General features: G+C 45.0%; 1 protein-coding gene across 2 annotated transcripts in view; it reads right to left on the minus strand.

Moving 5' to 3' along the window:
* Nucleotides 1-358: 358 nt before the first annotated feature.
* Usp12 (ubiquitin specific peptidase 12) overlaps nt 359-18,250 on the minus strand; it is a 54,025-nt gene continuing 36,133 nt past the window's right edge. For both annotated transcript variants that reach the window (XM_028779817.1, XM_028779818.1), the window contains exons 4-9: nt 13,697-13,926; nt 11,440-11,516; nt 11,247-11,330; nt 5,732-5,929; nt 4,464-4,542; nt 359-3,307 (exon numbers count right to left, since the gene is read on the minus strand). In XM_028779817.1, coding sequence (XP_028635650.1) covers nt 3,206-3,307; nt 4,464-4,542; nt 5,732-5,929; nt 11,247-11,330; nt 11,440-11,516; nt 13,697-13,926 — 770 coding nt within the window. In that variant the 3' untranslated portion in view covers nt 359-3,205. The remainder of the gene's footprint in view (nt 3,308-4,463; nt 4,543-5,731; nt 5,930-11,246; nt 11,331-11,439; nt 11,517-13,696; nt 13,927-18,250) is intronic.

The following is an 18,250-nucleotide window of genomic DNA, read 5'->3' on the forward strand; positions in this document are numbered from 1 at the left end:
CAGACAGACACTGGCCTCTGGGAACTTACCTCATATAAACTAGAGACAGACCAGGCTCTCCAGGCCATAGAGGTGGCTTGCTATGACTTCCGAGATGCAAGGTGCAGCCCCAGATCCCCTTTTTCCTTTGCTCCTTGCCACAGATCCCAAGTGACGATGAACTGAGGCCCCTAGAACCATAAGCCCAAGCACACCTTTCCTTGGGAAGATGTTCTGTCACAAAGCACTGTTTTCTATGTGTGTGGTTTTCTAGGGGTTCTGGAGAAAAAAAGTTGCAACTCGCAAAAGGACTAATACAGTTCCTAAAATGTATGTTTCTGATTTCAAATAATTTTGGGCAAAAGGAAAAAATACATAGTTAAAAACCAACAAGCACAAATAAGCCAACTTTAATAGATATTACTTTGTATTTATATAGCGCCTTCTTCAAGAACCTTTTAAATGCTTTACAGACTTCCTCTCTAATTAATCCCCACAACAACCCTGTGAGGTAGGTATTACTCCCATTTACAAGAGGGAGACTGAAGCACAGAGAGGTTAGGTGACTTGCCCAAGGTCACACAGCTAAGCTCACTGGAGAGCAAGGACTCCAGCACCTTGCCTCCTAGCTCTCAGCCACATCCCTCACGAGAGAATCTTTAATGAAAAGCATCTTTACAGAAAGCATCAGGAGGAGCATGTTATGAAAGTGAGGTCTTCCTATAGCCATCATGGAAAGAAAAACCCGACACTGATGGCTGAGGCCATAAGGCCGCTCTCGCACATTTCCCTGCCCCTTCCCGAGCCACCGGCTCCTGTCGTGAGTAACCTTCTAAAGGTGAAATTCCCAGGACAGAAGCTGCGTGACTCAGAAGTGGGCTTAACTTAGAATATTTACTTTTACTTATGATAATTCATAGAAACTTTTGTTCTAATATACAAAATTTGGGACAGCTGCCCAAGCAAACATGTACATAATTACACAGCAACCAGCCTTGTCTGAAACGTGCATCTGCCCTCATCATCATCACAGGCAAAAACAATCACCTGAACCGTGCGCTGGGCGGGTCACCTCTCTCTCACTTCCTATACCTGCTTTCCCTAGTTCCCAGCCCAAACCCTGTATGTTTTTTAAGTTTATTGAGTTTCTAATAAAATTCAAAATGTCTTACTCAGATCCACCTGCACTAGGAATAAAAAGTAAATGTAGACCAACCCAGTCCAGGAGTCCTTCCCCTGCAGACCGTACAGCGCAGACCTGAGCCAAGCAGGCCTGCCTGCCTGGAGCTAGGCTCCCATGCTACAACTTCCCTCATGGAGAACTTAAATCAGTTTTTCTTGCTTGTGTTTTAACTTCAAAAACATGTGCAAGCAAACTCAGTACTTCAGGGCTACACAATGCAGCCTCGAGGACTCGGCCCTACTTTATGCCTTGTCTTTTAACACAAAGCGGCAGGCAGCAACTGCAGTTCTGAATTCCAACAGCATCTGGTGCTGGCCCTCACAGGCATGTGCTCTCGGCTCTAACTCGCATGCTCTTGATTGTGGTTCTCTGTATGATGCTGGCAGATCACAAAACCCAGCCCGGGGAAGGCTTCAGAAACTATCAGAATGGGTTTGCCAAAAGGTCATCTTTTTCCCCCAGCACATCTGTCTACAGAGCCCAATTAGCTAAGTGACCCCGTTACAAATCTGCTTATGGGATGACTAGGTGAAGTCATTTCCTGAGCTAAAGGTAGAAAATAAATGTTAATCATAGCAGCACAAAAAACATTTCTTTTTGATGTTTGCTTCTCGGTCAACAGTTTTAGTAAAATAGCTTTAGAAAACCAGGGGCTTTATCAACAGGTGGCCACCACCGAGGCATGAGGAGAGCAGCGTGAGACTACCCAGATCTGACAGCTGGGACTTGGACTCGAAGCCTCAACCCCTTTCTGCAAGTTACACTCAGCCACTTGATGCCTGGCCACCATGTGTGGAGACTTACTGCACTGTTTGTTAAACGCCCAACAGATCTAGTTGTAAGCATCTGAACACTGTTCTAATAAGACGCTCAGGTCAGGAGAGGGAGGCGCTTCTTTTTGAGATTACAACTTTACCAACACATAATCTTCCAAAGGGCTTGGGCTGCCTGGCTGCTGGGGTTCTGGGTGCTCCACTAGTCCTTCCCAAGGCTAAAAGGAGACTAAAGAACGCTGCACCCGCGCGCAGTCCTGGGGTTCTGGCTGACAAGAGTGCCGGCTTCACCTTCACGCTGGGGCTTCCTTTATCATTCTAGCAACAGGGAATTCCTACGTTACTGATATTAAAGCTTGAAATAAAAGTGACAAACTATAATCAAAGAACAAACGCTCGGCCAGAAACAGTCCCCCGACAGCACTGACCCCACTCACTGTAATCGGCTCATGATTATCTTAGTGATTTCATCAAGAATGTTCAGTTCACCTTGAAAACAGAAACAAACATCAGGACTACTTCAGCTGACAAACTAATCAAATATGCTAAGACTTGCTGGTAGAGTCACCAGCACTTCATACAATGCTTGGATTCAACCAGCTTAAGTAAAATAAATAAGGAAAAAAAAAGATCATTACAAAGCCAGTCTTTCCCCTTGGGGAATCAAGAAGCCAGTTTTGACCAGCTGTTCCCTCCATGTACATACACTGTATATGATCACACGCTTCTCCAGAGAAGCAGGGTATCTTTGACCTCCTGACACTGGGCTCCGTGTCTGTGCTCTGTGCGTCAGGAAGGCAACTGCAAGTGTTGGGCCCAAAGGTACTTTCCGGGATGCTTGACAAGAGCGTCACTGCTCCCAGGCACAGTGTAGGCATCCCACGCGATGGCGCACAGCGCAGTGTGCTCAATCAACCTAGCACATTCTGATTCTTCCACTGCCCTCCCGAGGAACTCAAATTATCATTGGTGCAATTACTACAGAAAATGTGTCGGCACTGGCAGCTGCTTTACAAGAGAGCTGTTATCTCTGATTTCACTTCCTTATGTGGAGCTGCAGACAGCATGATTCCTGAGCAAAAAATTCAACTACTGTGACCGGAAGGGCATGTTAATCCACAGTCTTTGCTTTATTGTATGCAAAGTGAGCTACTGCCCTGAGCGTCCTGCGTCTGTCTCTCTCTCTCTTTCTCTCTTCTTGAACATAAGCTCGATCCTTTCTGAAACAACCAGAGAAGCATGCAGAAGCTTCTCTCCACTGTGGCTCCTTTCAGTCCCGAGACTGATAGAAAAGGATGTACCCAGACTCCGAGTTCTTGGAGATATCAGATGTCAATCCGTAGAATTCTTCAATAGCTTGTGCATCTATTTTCTGTGAGGCAGAACAGAAACATTAGCACTTCCAGCTTTGACAGACAGGCTTTAAACTCCAATGAACAACAGTGTCCAATGTTCACTAAGAGTGGGGCAAACAGTGCTCAGCCACAAGGCTGAGGAGAGGTCCTGTTGAAAACATCTTGAGCAACAGGTTCAAAATGAACACAATAGCTACCCTTGACCCAGTACCTTTCTTTCCAAGTGTCAACTGAACCATATGAAACACATTAACTGTCAACTATTTTGGACATGATCAACCCAACAGTCTAGCCTAGTGTCAAGAAAGGTGAGAGACCCTGTCAGTGAAGGACCAGCACAAGGAGGAGGATTGTTCAGAACCGTCAACACTGACGAAACGCCATGTCTCAACTGTTCTATCCATCCATCCATATCACAGCTAATTACAGAGTGAGCAGGAGGCACTGGCATGGCAGTGAGCGCTGTGGGGAACGAAGCTCACAACAACTGAAGGACGAGAGCCAGGCTCCAAGGCACTGTGTAAATGAGCTCACAAAGCACACAGGAAACCACTGATCACCACAGTAAATGTGCAAACAGCAACTGACAGAGGATGGAGGGCAGAGATGTGGAGTGCTGTGCTGGCCAAACAGGAACAAGGGAGGCTGCCAGGGTGAGGACTCACTACACTTTCATCTGCTTAGTGGCTATGAACATCCATTTGAGCATATTCACCTTTGCAAAGAAGAGTTCACAATGGGTGCGGTGGTTTGACTGAGAATGGCCCTATGAACTCAGATGTTTGGATGCTTGGTCTCCAGGTGGAGCAGCTGTTTGGGGACGATTAGGAGGTGTGTCGCTAGGGGTGGGCTTTGTAGGTTTATTCCCACTCTCCCCACTCCCAGGATGGTTTCTCTGCCTCCTGCATGTAGAACAAGGTATGAGCTCTTCCTGTCTCTATCATGGACTCTAAGCATCTGAAACCAGAAGCTCAATTCAACGCTTTATTTTATAAGGCACCGTGGTCATAGTGTTTTATCACAGCTACAAAGCCTCACTAAATTGGTTTAGACATCTGTACTTGAACTCTGAGCAACTACCTAATAATTCCACCAGGACGTGAGCGAGCAGCTATAAAGAGAAAAAAAAAAGGGGGGAATGCACAACTCCAAGGAGATGAAGACGCTACTTACCTCTACAATGTCGTCATCAAATAACAACCAGAAGTCATGACTCTTAACTATTGCGATATAGTGGCCTCGGTTGGGACCGCTAGAGCAAGAGAAAAGTTAATTTAAAAACACATTACTTATACTACCTTCTTGTCCTAAATTGCAAAGTTAAAAAAAATTTAAGTGTGTGATACACACACACACACACACACACACACACACACACACACACACACACAGAGTGCAGGTGCCTTCAACAGGCCTGAGGAGGGTTTCCAGGGCTGGTGTTAGGGGCAGGTGTCCACCTCCTGAGACGGGTGCTAGGAGTTAACTCTCCTGCTCTAGAGGAATGCTATGCACTCTTAGAGATCTGGGCATGCAGCTAGGTGATACAGCATTTACTTGGCATGTGTAAGACTCTGGGTTTAGCCCCCAAATCACACACCCCTGCAAGAAAGGGCTTCAAGCATAAGCATCCACACAGAACACACGTCCTGTGGATTGATTAGAGTGGGATTCGAGTGGGACTGTCCATGACCCTGGCTGGCTGGGATGACAAATGCACAGAGGTGCAATCAGAGCAGTGAACTGTTGAGTGTAATGTCCACACCACTCAAGCACTTCTCACAGCCACTGAGGAGAACACACCCAACCACACTCAGGAATTCTGTCTCGCAAATCTATTCAGGCAGCATCATTTTAATACCAAAAGCAAAAAGGTAAAGGAAACCAATGGATGGTCAAGTTCTATAAGCTGTGACATCCAGCCCTTAGACTAAATCAGACACAAATAAAAATGAAGATGTAAGGTTAAAGTATTACAGGTTTAAAGGAAGGGGTGGTGAAGTATGTATTTCAAAAGCTAATTTCAAAACAAACCAATCTTGAGAAAGATGAAGAACATTAGTGTCTAGCCAGGTATGGGAGCCTAGACCTGGGATTCCAGCACTGAGGAGGTGGAGGCCACCCTGGGCTTCACAACAAAGATTCTGTCTTTAAAAAAATAAAATAGGGATATGAGGGTGCTGGAGAGATTGCTCAGGGGTTAGAGCACTGGCTGCTCCTACAGAGGACCTGGGTTCAGGTCCCAGTATCACATGGTGGCTCACAACCATCTGTAACTCCAGTTCCAGGAAATCTGACGCCCTCTTCAGGCCTCTGAAGGCATCAGGCACACACGTGGTATACAAACATACATGCAGGAAAAACACACTTTTTTTTTTTTCAAAGTCTGTACTTTTGCTCAGTCACTGTAACCTGAACATGCTCTCAAGAGTCGTCACACTCACCTTCCACAGTGAACCACAACAGCGACCAGGTCATACATTCTGTCAGGGTTGGTAGCGTCTCCTGAAGTGTTAAACAGACGGAGTTCTAAAGGAAATACCACCCGGTAAGAAAGCTTTGTGTATCGATGAAGCTGATCCATATACTTAAATCTCTTCAGGTGCAGAGCCAGGATCATGGGGAGTTTCTTAACTTTCATCCTGAAAAATAAAGATAAAGACAGAATTTTGGAAAACATTCACTGTGAACTTAAAAGAATTATTAAGTTGGTGCAGAAGAATTATGTTTTGACCCTGTTGAAATCTGACTTTGATACTGGAATAATTCTCCCCCCTCTGTGTAGCCCTGGCTGTCCTGGAACTCAGTCTGTAGACCAGGCTGGCCTCGAACTCAGAAATCCACCTGTCTCTGCCTCCCAAGTGCTGGGATTAAAGGCGTGCACCACCACTGCCCGGCTTCTTGTTTTTGATAATGGTTTATTTACTTATATTTATTTTATACTATGGAACTGATGTTAAACAAAAAGCAAATGTGAGAAGTTTTCTTATTTGAGTTGAAAACATGTCAAAAAGCAGCAGAGACAGCTGGCAACATCAGCAACTCATCTGACCCAGGAACGCTAAGGAAGGCACCGTGTGGTACTGGGTGAAGATGGTTCATAGAGGAGAGGAGTCCCTGAAGATGAAGAGCACCATGACAACCACCAGAAACTGACAATGACCAACTGAGAGTGGCCCACAGAGCCAGTCCTCTTACAGCTGCAAAATGGTTATTTGTCCTCTTTCCCAAAAGTGGCCTACTCTTAATCTGACTGTGACCTGGGGAACAAGTGAAGCGTGGCCAGCGTCAATGACCAATAAGCAGCACCTGCAGCAACTCCAGAGCATACCCCAGAGCCCATCACTGCCAGTCTGCTGCTCTAGGAGCCACTACAGTTTCCTGGATCCCAGCAGAGCTCCAGCATCCGAGGCAATGCTCACAGCACAGTGGATGGCTGTAATCGGCACTCTCAACTGACAGGTTTGTTCTCTTCCAAAGCAAAGCGGGACCTCACACAGCTCAGCCAAGGTTTCAGTGAACAGTAAAGCTATGTGCTTTGTCTCACTCGCCATGTTCACCTAACCAGTATTCAAGGCAGACACTTCCACAAGCGGCAGGGTACAGAAAATGCTTTCTAGGAACTGGATGGATCTCAAACCACAATTTTACACTAAAGGAATAAATAAACCTATTTCTCACTGGCAAAAACGTCTTGATTGTTTTGGTTCCTACTTTGATTGATAATGACTTAAACTGCTCTGCCCATGCAGCAGGTGATAAAAGCAGCTTTCCCTAGAGCCTCTGGCCTGGTCTCAGGTTCTGGGACCAACTGACAGAGTCAGATACAGGTTTCTTCTCAAGCAGTGGCCCTTAAATACAATCAAAATAAATCTCTCAACATTATTCCTATTGGCTCCTCTTCCTAGGGAACTCAAATTACACTGGGAAAGAGAAGACTGCATGGGAGCTACCTGTACACTGAGCAGGGAGACCCAGGGATGTAGCTTTCCAAAGTCATCAACCATGCACCAGGGAGTCACCCCAACAAATTCAATGGTATACCAAGCTAGACAGTGGCATTTCCTTGGTTTGTCTTCTGTACCTGAGCTGAAGTGAATGGTTATCTCTACAAGGAAACTCCCACAACAGTATTAAAGACGAATTCAGAGTGTTTGCCACAGTTAAGAATCACACAGTGTAAAAATGAGATACAGTCTACAAGGGGATAAGATAATCTGGGAATCAAAGAACTTGATTTTAACTGTGAGACATCCTAATACCGTATGTTCTCTTCTTCACTGCTCTTTCTCCCGGTGTCGCCTCCCCTCCAGTCCTCGTAGAGCAAAGGTCCCATTACTCCTCAGTCCTCCACCGACACTTTACAAGCTGGCCTTGACCCCTGTACTGCTCCACGCCCCAGACTCATTTTTTTTTCATTCTTTTTATGAGCAATCCATTTGGACTATTAGGACCAGAAAAGAGCAGTTTATATAAGCAAGGGAAGAGGAACTGATGATATCTGCAGGAAGGATGGAAGAGGGTCAGGTTGGGAAAGAGAGACCGGCTACTTACAGGGGTGCTAACCAGAAATAGAGTAAATGCTGCAGGTTATTTGATCACACTGTGAACCCCAAGACTGTGTTGTTTACTGGAAAAACTTGTTTTTGGTTGTATGGCTCAGCCTTAGCACACACCTTTAATCTCCCTGGCTGGAATATAGACACACCCTTAGTACATATCTTTAAATCCCAAACAGTGATGGTAAAGTTAGTTTGTAGAAGGAAGCATCATGTTTGAAAGAAATGTCTAATTGAGTGGCAGACAAAGTGACAAATCAGAGAAAGATCTGACAGAACAGGATATGCCCAACTCTCATGAGAACAGAGAGCAAAGAGGCTACTTAAGAGCAGACAGAGAGAGAGGAGGCAGTTTTACCAGGACAGTTGTAGAGAGAACAAGCAAGACACAGGGGAAGACAAAAAAACAAAACAAAAAAACAAAAACAAACAAACAAAAAACACCAGAGACTGAGAAGGAACCAGATTAGAACAAACTGCCAAAGTTAGTCTGAGACCAAACAGAGCAATTCTGTCAGAAGCTGAGAAAAGCCAGATAGAATCAGTCAACTTGGAGAGGAGTTTGAACCAGAAGACCTGAGTTGACCAGCCAGGCAGAGCTCAGAAAGAACTAGGAAGGGGTGAGCTTACTCAGCAGTAAATCTCAGAGGCTGAAAACACTCTAGGGCTAGATAAGATTGTACAGAAGCTAGAAGCTTCCAGGACTAGGCCAAGATTAGCAGATAGAGGCAATAAGCCTCTGAGACAAAAATTATATATGAGGGGCCGGGCAGTGGTGGCGCATGCCTTTAATCCCAGCACTTGGGAGGCAGAGACAGGCAGATTTCTGAGTTCAAGGCCATCCTGGTCTACAGAGTGAGTTCCAGGACAGCCAGGGCTATACAGAGAAACCCTGCCTCAAAAAAAAAAAAAAAAAAAAAAAAAAAGCATATGAGGCGAATAAAAGATACGTTTATAAGTAAAGACAGCAGGAGCCGACCTGCACTACCAGAGGAGAGAAATATAGAGGGTAAAAAGGAAGCACAGCAAGGAAGCCCATGCTGTCAGCCACGGTGGAAGACACTGCTAATTCACGGCATTCAGTACAGACAGGGACAGACACAGACTTGTGCATGTCCACACATCCACTGCTTAGTTCAGGAAGGGCTCAGGAACAATGACATCTGAATAGCAAGGAACACATCTGGAGTCCTAGATGTCATTTTGCCTAGAATAGGACCACAGAGTACCAAGATCAGCTAGTTCCAAGGTGAGTGCAGAAGCTCAAGTGAGCTCAGAACACGTGATGAAGCAACAGCTCGAGGAGCCTCAGGGACCTCCCCTTGCCAGGAGCTGGGCTGTGGATAACCGGAACACGGAACACGAAAACTATAGCTCACTCAAACACGATTGTCTGAGTGTATCTGAAGATTCTAAAATGGCAGTTTAATGAAGAACGAAGTAATCACAATCTTTAAGTATCTCTACACTGAATATTTAATAATTACAACAGGAGAAAATGTAGCTTACATGAAGAATTTCAGGAAATACTGTAACCAAAAGTTGGGTGACAGAGCAGCAGCAGTGTCACGTGCAGAGACACAGCATGGCTGGTCGACTCCGAAGGAAGCCTGGCTCTAGGAATTACAGTGAGCGGCATGTGTGAACTCAGGTCTAAGGAGCTCCTCAAATCCCACACTATCCCTTTGGGCCCACACTGTTTGATCAGCATGGTTAATGCTGAACACTTGCTTCTTCCCCTCTGAGAGCCTGGAATCTGGAGCAGAGAAACAGAGAAAGCCTATATGACAAGCATGGAACGGGAATCCTGGGCATGGAGCCTGCAAAAAGCTTCTCATGATGTCACTAGGCAGGGGAAATTCAGTGTCTTGTGTCACTTCACTGGAACAGGGCCTCTTGGAAATCTGCCTGGCTTTGTCCTTTATATCTTTTTTCAGTGATAATATTAGCTTAGTATACATAACTGTATACTAAGTACTGAGTCCTAGAAAATCAGCAAGCACAGGGGCACTCACATACGGAGGACCCACTCTAATTACAGGCCACTTAATAAGACTCATATCAAGACATGAGCCACAGATGTAATGTATGGCTCTGGCATGGGCATCATTCCTCTAGCAATTCTCACTGAGCCTTAAGTGCTAACACTATCAGTAAGAATGTGGGACTAGGGCTGGAGAGATGGCACAACCATTAAAGGCTAAACTCACAACCTACATGTAGAACTGGAGAGACTGCTCAGTGGAAAAGAATGCTTGCTATGCAAGCACGAGAATCTGCAAAACCCTCAGCCAGGTACAGTGGTGCACACCTTTTATCCCAGCACATAGAAACCAGAGTCAGGCAGCTCTCTGAGTCCAAGACCAGCATGATTTACACACAGAGTTCTAAGACAGCTAGGACTGCATGATATCACACACACACACACACACACACACACACACACACACACACACACACACACACACAGAGACACGCACACACAGCAAATGGTAGGAGGAACATGAGCACAGAGACAGGAGGATCCCTGGGGCTCACTAGCTACACCTAGCCCCTAGTGAGTGATCACAGGTTCAGTGCTACACCCTGTCAGAGGGAAAATAAGGCAGAGAGCAATTGAGAGGAAAACCCAATGTCCACATCCTCCTCTACACAATCCACATATGCTAACACTGAACGCACACACATACGGACAGTCAAAAAGGAGCACTCAATGTACAGTTCTGCAGATCATTTTCAGATAAAGAAGCCTCCTCCAACATCCATGGCCAAAGGAGGTAAAATAGTCCTACCCAAGTTTGAAGACCGGAGCTCAATCCCTTGAAGGAGGAGCTAAGGTGGGACGAGTAAGGAGAGGAAGAGGAGAAGCTAGGAGAGAGGAACGAGAGAGATGGAGGTGGATGTTCACCTGTCTGTAGCAGTCAAAGGTAGTTGGTATATTGAGGTTGGGTATTGGGTTACACTTCTGATTGTATGGGCATCTTGTTACTGATCATTACCAAATATATAAGCTTTTGGATAATTTAAGCATTAGAGCTCATTTTCCTACTGGGCCCGCATGGATGGCAGGATGGTCTGGGCAATGCCTAGCCTTGCGGAAACAGCATGGAAGATTGGCAGAGCCATCTTGTGGGTGGCAAGGCTGGTGTTTCTGGCTGGCCATTTCTAGCGCCTCAGGCAGAGAAACATGGCGGCTGAGCTAGGTACAGCCGGCGCAGCTTAGATAGTTGGTTTGACCAGTGGCCGATTTTAAATAATTACTACAACAATCCCTAATGGTGGAAGAACAAGTCCTGACCATGGTCCTCTGATCTGTGTGATACCCCTGCACATGCATCAGCATCCACACACACTGACAACATCACAGTCTGCTGTCCTAACTCGGAAGGTGTGGGCCTACCGTTTGTGTGCTTCCTGCTTGCTCCGGCATTCTTCACAGTAGTATTTATATTCACTGCACAGAGTTTCTGTGTTACTAAACCCTCTGTGAAAAATACAAAATGAGCTTGTTAGGTGAGAATTACTAATTCACTTAAAAATATTCTAAACCAAAAGTAAATATTAAACTGCAAAAGAAATAATTCTACACAGACCTTAAGCAGTGAGTAATTGATGTGTTTTGTTCCACGTCAACAGAAAGGTCTAAAAAATCTTCATCTTTGCTGCTTATCTGTAAAACACGAGTTATTTCAATAACCAGGAAACAAGTTTCCAGCTGATAGGTGAAATGTCCTATACTCAAAAGACCACTACTTGGTCTGAAATACCAAAAAAAGCACTGATCAACTGTCCACCTCTTACATCTCCTGTATGGGAAGACATGGAACACTTGATCATCTCACTGGCTGAGGACGAGAGGATGAGAATTTAGCTGCTCCCCAGAGTGATGCTACACACTTGTTCTCAGAAGCACAGGCTCCCTCTGATAAAGCAGCACTTCACTTTTGAACACTGCCCAGTTGCTTTAGACTAGATCCTCAAGACCAGGACTTGTAGGAGGAGCCTTCTAGGCTAAAGATCCGGATGGGGCTCACTCGGCCTGCGATAATGAATATAGACTGACGTCCCTGATACAGAATGAAAGCCACATACAATGAAACTCGGGGACATCCACATTTAAGGGGAAAAAAATGGAAAAAGGAAAGGCAAGGTGTGCTACTGAAATCAACCTTGGGAGTAGAGAGGAAAACAGAGAGAGGCACAGCAGTGGTAGCTGGCTCCTTTCGGAAGCCCTCCACTGTATTAACTCAGGATGGAGCCCATCCTTTACTTTAACACTGTCTGGACATCACTGGTCAATCTTTGTTCCCTGCTGGGCATCTTGAAGTTAAGATATGCAGCTTAATAATCTTCTACTACCCTCTACTCACCTTCTCTCTGGCAGAGTTGGTTCTTAAATTTGTGTGTTATCAAATAAAGAAACTATGTATATTTACACACTCTGGAGAACACCAAGATTTCACCCCCTAGCTTATTTTCATAAAGGCACCAACATGACCACTTACTCTGAATCAGCATAATGACGTTTTAGGTGTTAAGAAAATCCTCTGCAATGTATAGTGCAGGCCACAGAGCTTATTGGTAGAAAAATAGTACCCACCCCATACAAGTTACATTAATAAATAGTCAAACATTTGAACCGTGCACCACTGACTGCTGGTTCAGGCAATGAAAAAGACCCCAACCACAGCCAGCCATTCTCCAGCCACAAGCATCTTCACAAACTTCTGCAAAATGTGCCTCTTCCCTGACCTGGATGAGATCCACCACTAAGAATCACATGGGAAGGGCAATTTCATTTATTTCCTAGTGCACAGCCATCTGATTCTTGACAACCAATTTGAACCTTTGTCTTTACCAAGTGTCCACCCAAAGGGCGGACACACAGTACTTGAGGGCACATGGTACTATTCTATTCCAACAACAAACACATGCACAACTATAGAAAAGGGGAAATAAACTAATACCCAGTTGTGGTGGTTTTATATGCTCGGTCCAGGGAGTGGTGTGGCCCTGTTGGAGTGGGTGTGTCACTGTGGGTGTGGCTAGAAAACCCTCATCCTCGAGGCCTGGAAGTCAATTTCTCACTAGCAGCTTTCAGATAAAGATGTAGAACTCTCAGCTCTGCCTGCACCATGCCCGCCTAGATGCTGCCATGTTCCCACCTTGATGATAATGGACTAAACCTTTTAAACTGTAAGCTAGAACCAAATCTATGTTGGTCATGGTATCTGTTCACAGCAGTGATACGCTAACACCCAGTCATGTGCCACATTGCTGTCCCACACAGACGGCAGTGACCTTGTACGACTGAGAAGTCCCCGTCACCTAGCAATACTGTAGCCACCTCATCGTGTGCAATGGCATAACTCGGGCACTGGGGATGATGATATCAACAAGCCTACTATGCTGCTAGTCACAGCAGAGGTAGAGCACATTATATTTAACCGACATCAGTTACATGTTCCCTCCACTGTTATGTTTCTGCTTTTGATTTCATAAAGCATTTCTTTATCTTATCGAATATTCACACACAAAAGAGCACTGTGTTATATAGCAGTACCACACACCCCTGTGTGTGTATTCCTTTGATGATATTCAGACTCAGCACAGAGGGACCATGCTTAGTTTGGTACATGTCCCTGAGGTCTAGACTCGGAGCAGAGCTATGCTTCCAAGACCCTTATGTGTCCTCTATATTACATGGTTCTAAAGCCTCTTAAACTACAACACCATGATGCAGACTGCAGTGCGCACCTGGCATCCTCATGACAGACACGCAGCACCTGACATGGCTACACAAAAGCACAGGCAGGGCCTTCAGACTGACAACTATGCTGATGGACTTACAGTTTCACAAGTAAGACACCTGGTTTCATTAGTTAATGTTCCCTGAAAAATCTCGTGGACCCACGTTGGGTCTGGTGTGCTGTTGTTATCTTCGCTGTCCACATCTCCATTCCGTAATCGGCCATTTTGCTTCTCCTGTTTTCTTTCTTCTTGTAGAATATCAGCAATTGTATTGAGTAGGTAATTTAAGAATTCATGGGCATCTTGTTGCATGTAGTTGTCAAACAGCTCTAAAAATAAAACAGGAAAGTAAAAGTGTCTGGTATAAAATCTGGTATTTTATCAGACCAAGAAACACATGTTAATTTTAGACAATATACAAGAAAACAGACAACTCAACTAAAACGTCTGACCAAATTGGAAGAAAATAAAGTTAGGATGAATGAAGGCTTTGAAAACACAGCACTATGAATCCATGCCAGGGGAGGCAAGCAGCAGCTGATCTTCATCACCAGGGTCTTCCACAAAGCTTCAGCAAAGGCAAACCTGTCAGCAGGAGCGCGACACCACTTACTAACGAGGCTGAGTGTACTCTGAGAGCTGGATTATGAGAGGGAATTACCAAGCCATGCACTCCAGAGTCTGATTTAGCAGGAGAGGGGTGAGGCTTTTCAAGACTCCTACAGGTTACTGTCATGCACACAGGTATGGATATGTCATCAAGAATTTTGCACTCAGGCCACATGATCATTGCAGTCCATGCGATTCTGAGCTCCAAGAACATTCCTTCCCTGCAGCCATGGACAGACACAAACACTGGCTGCTCCTTGGAGTCTCTAAGTGCATGTGAGTTCTCTGCAGTCAAGAGGCTCAGGCCTTGCTTTGTATATTACCTGGGGACCTTATTTTACAAGGACTGGAGAAAGTAAAGTCTTCTTGCCAGGAAAAAGGAAGCCAAAAAATAAAATAAAACCCACCCCCACTACAATATACAAAAACTGCCCCCACCCTAGCAATATACAAAGCAGGCCTACCAACTGTGAGCCCACTAACTAAAAAGAGCTGTACTAGTAAACTTTATTTTTATATCCACAATGCATAGTAAGAAAAACCAAAGCAAACACAGGGCTGGGAATATAGCTCAAGGGTGGAGCACTTGCCTAGCATCATGAGACCCTAGGTCAACTCCTAGCACCTTACCACATATACATACATGCACGCCAACACACACATAGGAACATACCAACATACATACTTAGCAAAAAAGTAGGGAATGTCTAAGACAGAAACTATCGAATGCTGTTTTTAAAGGGCTACAGATGAACATATTAAAGTCAGCTCTGTGCATTGGGTCATTTCCAAAGCCTTTACATCAGAGGCAAGTATGGCTGTTGGACCACGACTGTCTGAATGCCACAGGCAATGCGGTGTCACTGACCTGAGCCATGGTCCTGACTCAACCCCAGGGACCCACCTCATGCAGCTGTAACAGAGTCTGAGCACTGAGAACACAGCACTATAAGCTCAAAGAACATGGTACTGGCACCCACGGGTGCACTGGCACCCACAGCTACCACGGATGATGATGCTAGGGAACACTAGCTTCTCAGTCAGCAGGAACAAAGGACAGAGCAAAAGGAGTGCTCACTACATATCAGTAACCCAAGTGTTCTAGAACGACCATGAGACCAACTCCTAGACCTTCTTTGCAAAGGTAGAAGAAGAAAACCAACCAGAAGACTGACGAAGGAGATGAACAGGTGACACAGACTAAAAATTCAGATACATAAACAATACTTAACTAACTGGGAGGCAAAAATTGAAACAGGGAAACCACGATTTTGGCCATCACTTTGACAATATAAGAACATGCTTTAGTTGGCTTGAGTGGAAAGGGCCATGCTCTAGCACTGGTGCTGGGGCTGTGGAATGGCACGCGTGTGCTGAAGAGCAGTTTGCATGGAGGATCTAACAAAATCCAGTCAGTCTAGCTCTCACAAAAGCGCAGCCAGGTGAATCTGACCCATATTAACAACACAAGTCTGGCAATATCCTAAATGCTTATGAAAAGAACAGGTGGCTTATTTAAGTCATGATATGGCTCTGCTGTGGTCATGAGGAAACAGGCCTTCATGAATGAGCATGGCTACATTTCCAAAACACTCAGTGGGAAGGAAGCAGAGCATAGAATGGCTCCATCAAACCGGACCTGCACTTCATACTTGGAGATGAGTAAGTGCATATAGAAAGCTCTGCTAAGATACAGTTGATTCTCCAGCACTCCTAGTTTTTCTGTAGATTCTCTTAGACCACACAGCATACTGATTATATACTGAACAATAAAGTGCAGTGTGTTGTGCAAATCTCCTCCAGCACCTGCATGCTGCATACCTTTTCCATCTGGCTGCTTAAGCCCTTTGAATGTTCTTCCTTCCTTTCTTTAGACATGATCTCATTCTATAACTCAGGCTGGTCTGCCACTCAGCAATCCTCCATGCTTCAGCCTCACAAGTGCTGCGATTCTAGGTGGGAGCCACCATTCCTGTGCCTCAGCCTGTCCTATTTTCACCACAACTTAGCCAGCCTAAGGTGGCTCCCCTCATTTGGCCCACAGTCTCCCTGAGAATATTCTATACTGAGAATACCAAGTTTGACTTGCAGATCAATTCACACAAAGCCTGCCTGGCTAGTTCCTGAATTGCTTCCACACACTTAAACTCATTCTGCAAATTTCAATCTCAAACCAATACAGTAATAATGCAGCTGGAACAGCCCTTCACCTCATTGCCCGCTGGGTTCCAGCCCCTGAAAGCCCCTGTGATATGCATAAGAGCTCAAACCCCATGAGTCCCAAGGCTGTCACATGCCCTAGCCCAAACAGACTTAATTAACATCAACTTGATCTTTAGCTCTCTATACTTGCATGCTGGGATTTGCCCATCAGGGACAGTTGATCCAAAGCACTGTGGCCCACTTTTCCCTCCTGCCCAGCGAGAACACTGCAGCCTGCCCTGCACTGTGTGCATGCTGCTGGCCACTCTACAAACCCTGTCAGCATGTTCCACTGAAACCATGCAAATCACACTACAAGCTCCAGACAGCTCCAACATGGCAAGCTCTAAGAGAAGGAATGGACATCAATGACCTCTGACCTTTGCTCTCTATGTGGCAAACCTTCTCCTGATGCACTACTTCCTAATACTGGGGCTCCCTTCACTGTCTACCCTCCCTGCTGCCTCTGAGAGTTGTGTCTCACCTACTCTGCTGCTCTCCAGCCTGCAGCTGCCACTTCTAACTTACTTCTCGCTTACTTATCAGAGTCCACCAAAGAAAAAGCATAAAGATCTAGCCACACAGAGATACCACCCTTTCATTGATCTATATGCCAACTTCTCCCAACTCACAAACCACCAACATGCACGGCAACTTTTAATATGTCAGTGTCAAGGCCACTTCCTTAAATGGAACCTCTTTTTCTTTAAAACACAAAAACAGCAAAACAAAACGAGACAGCTTTTCACTTGCTCACTAGTTTTAAGAACCAGAAAACTGATAAGAAGACATTAGAAAATCAGAAATGGCCTGAGTGACGCCTCTTACCTGTGACCTTGACACTGGAGGCTGAGACATAGTGAGTTTGATGCTAACCTAAGCTACAGAGTTCAAGACTAGTGTAAGCTTCAGAAATGCAAGGGGGAGGAAAAGCAGGGGTGAGGAAGTGAAGGGAGGCGGGAAGGCAGGCTAAGGATAGCTGGGAACCTAGTTGCCAGCTTTGGTGATTACCTCAGCACAGTGGGCAGCACATGCTGGATCAATGCCACCATCTACAACACTGCAATCTTCCCCTTAAAACCACTTTCATGTATATGCACGTTCTTTCAAAATAACTGTTATGTTTATCGTCCCAAAATGCAAACAAGTTTTTAATGAAAATCTTCTTAGAGAGGAGAAAGGGGTGGTCCAGTAACAGTGACTTCAGATTCATCAAAAACACCCTATCTTGAATTTTTAGAGATGATACACAGGGCAGGGCATCAGCCTCCTGTGTTTTTAGTAAATATTATGCTCAGTATACCAGCATCTTGCAATTCCTGGAAGATGGCTACTTATGGTTTAAAGGGATCAGCAGGATTACACAAATATCAACACACGAGCCAGAGGGAAGAGCTGAAGGGTTACACGGTCTCATTTTAAAACACTGGTTTTCTTATGGGTGGTCTTCCACTCCACTAAGTATTATAATGGGAAAGGTGGACTTCAAAATTGCTTTGGTAAGTTAAGCAAGTTAGTTCATTCATTCAACAAATATGTAGTAAGTATCTACTATGTGCTAGGAACTAGATTGTGTGCTGGGAATACAATTGGAATAAGAACAAATGGGTTCCCTCCATCATGGAACTGACAGTCTAGTGGGAGAGACAGACAATTTCATCATTAAATAATGTATGAAAAGAAGCTCCTTAAGTCCAACACAGCTGCAACATTAACACAAAACTATGCCACTGCTTATAATGACCATGTCTTCTTCCTAACAGAGAAAGAGCTAGAGCTTCCATAAGAAAACATTGTGCTGTTCTCAGGTGAAACAGAACTGGATAAAGTAAACATGAGAAA

This window comes from Grammomys surdaster, unplaced genomic scaffold, assembly GCF_004785775.1.
Source record: "Grammomys surdaster isolate TR1022 unplaced genomic scaffold, NIH_TR_1.0 362, whole genome shotgun sequence".
NCBI lineage: Eukaryota > Metazoa > Chordata > Mammalia > Rodentia > Muridae > Grammomys > Grammomys surdaster.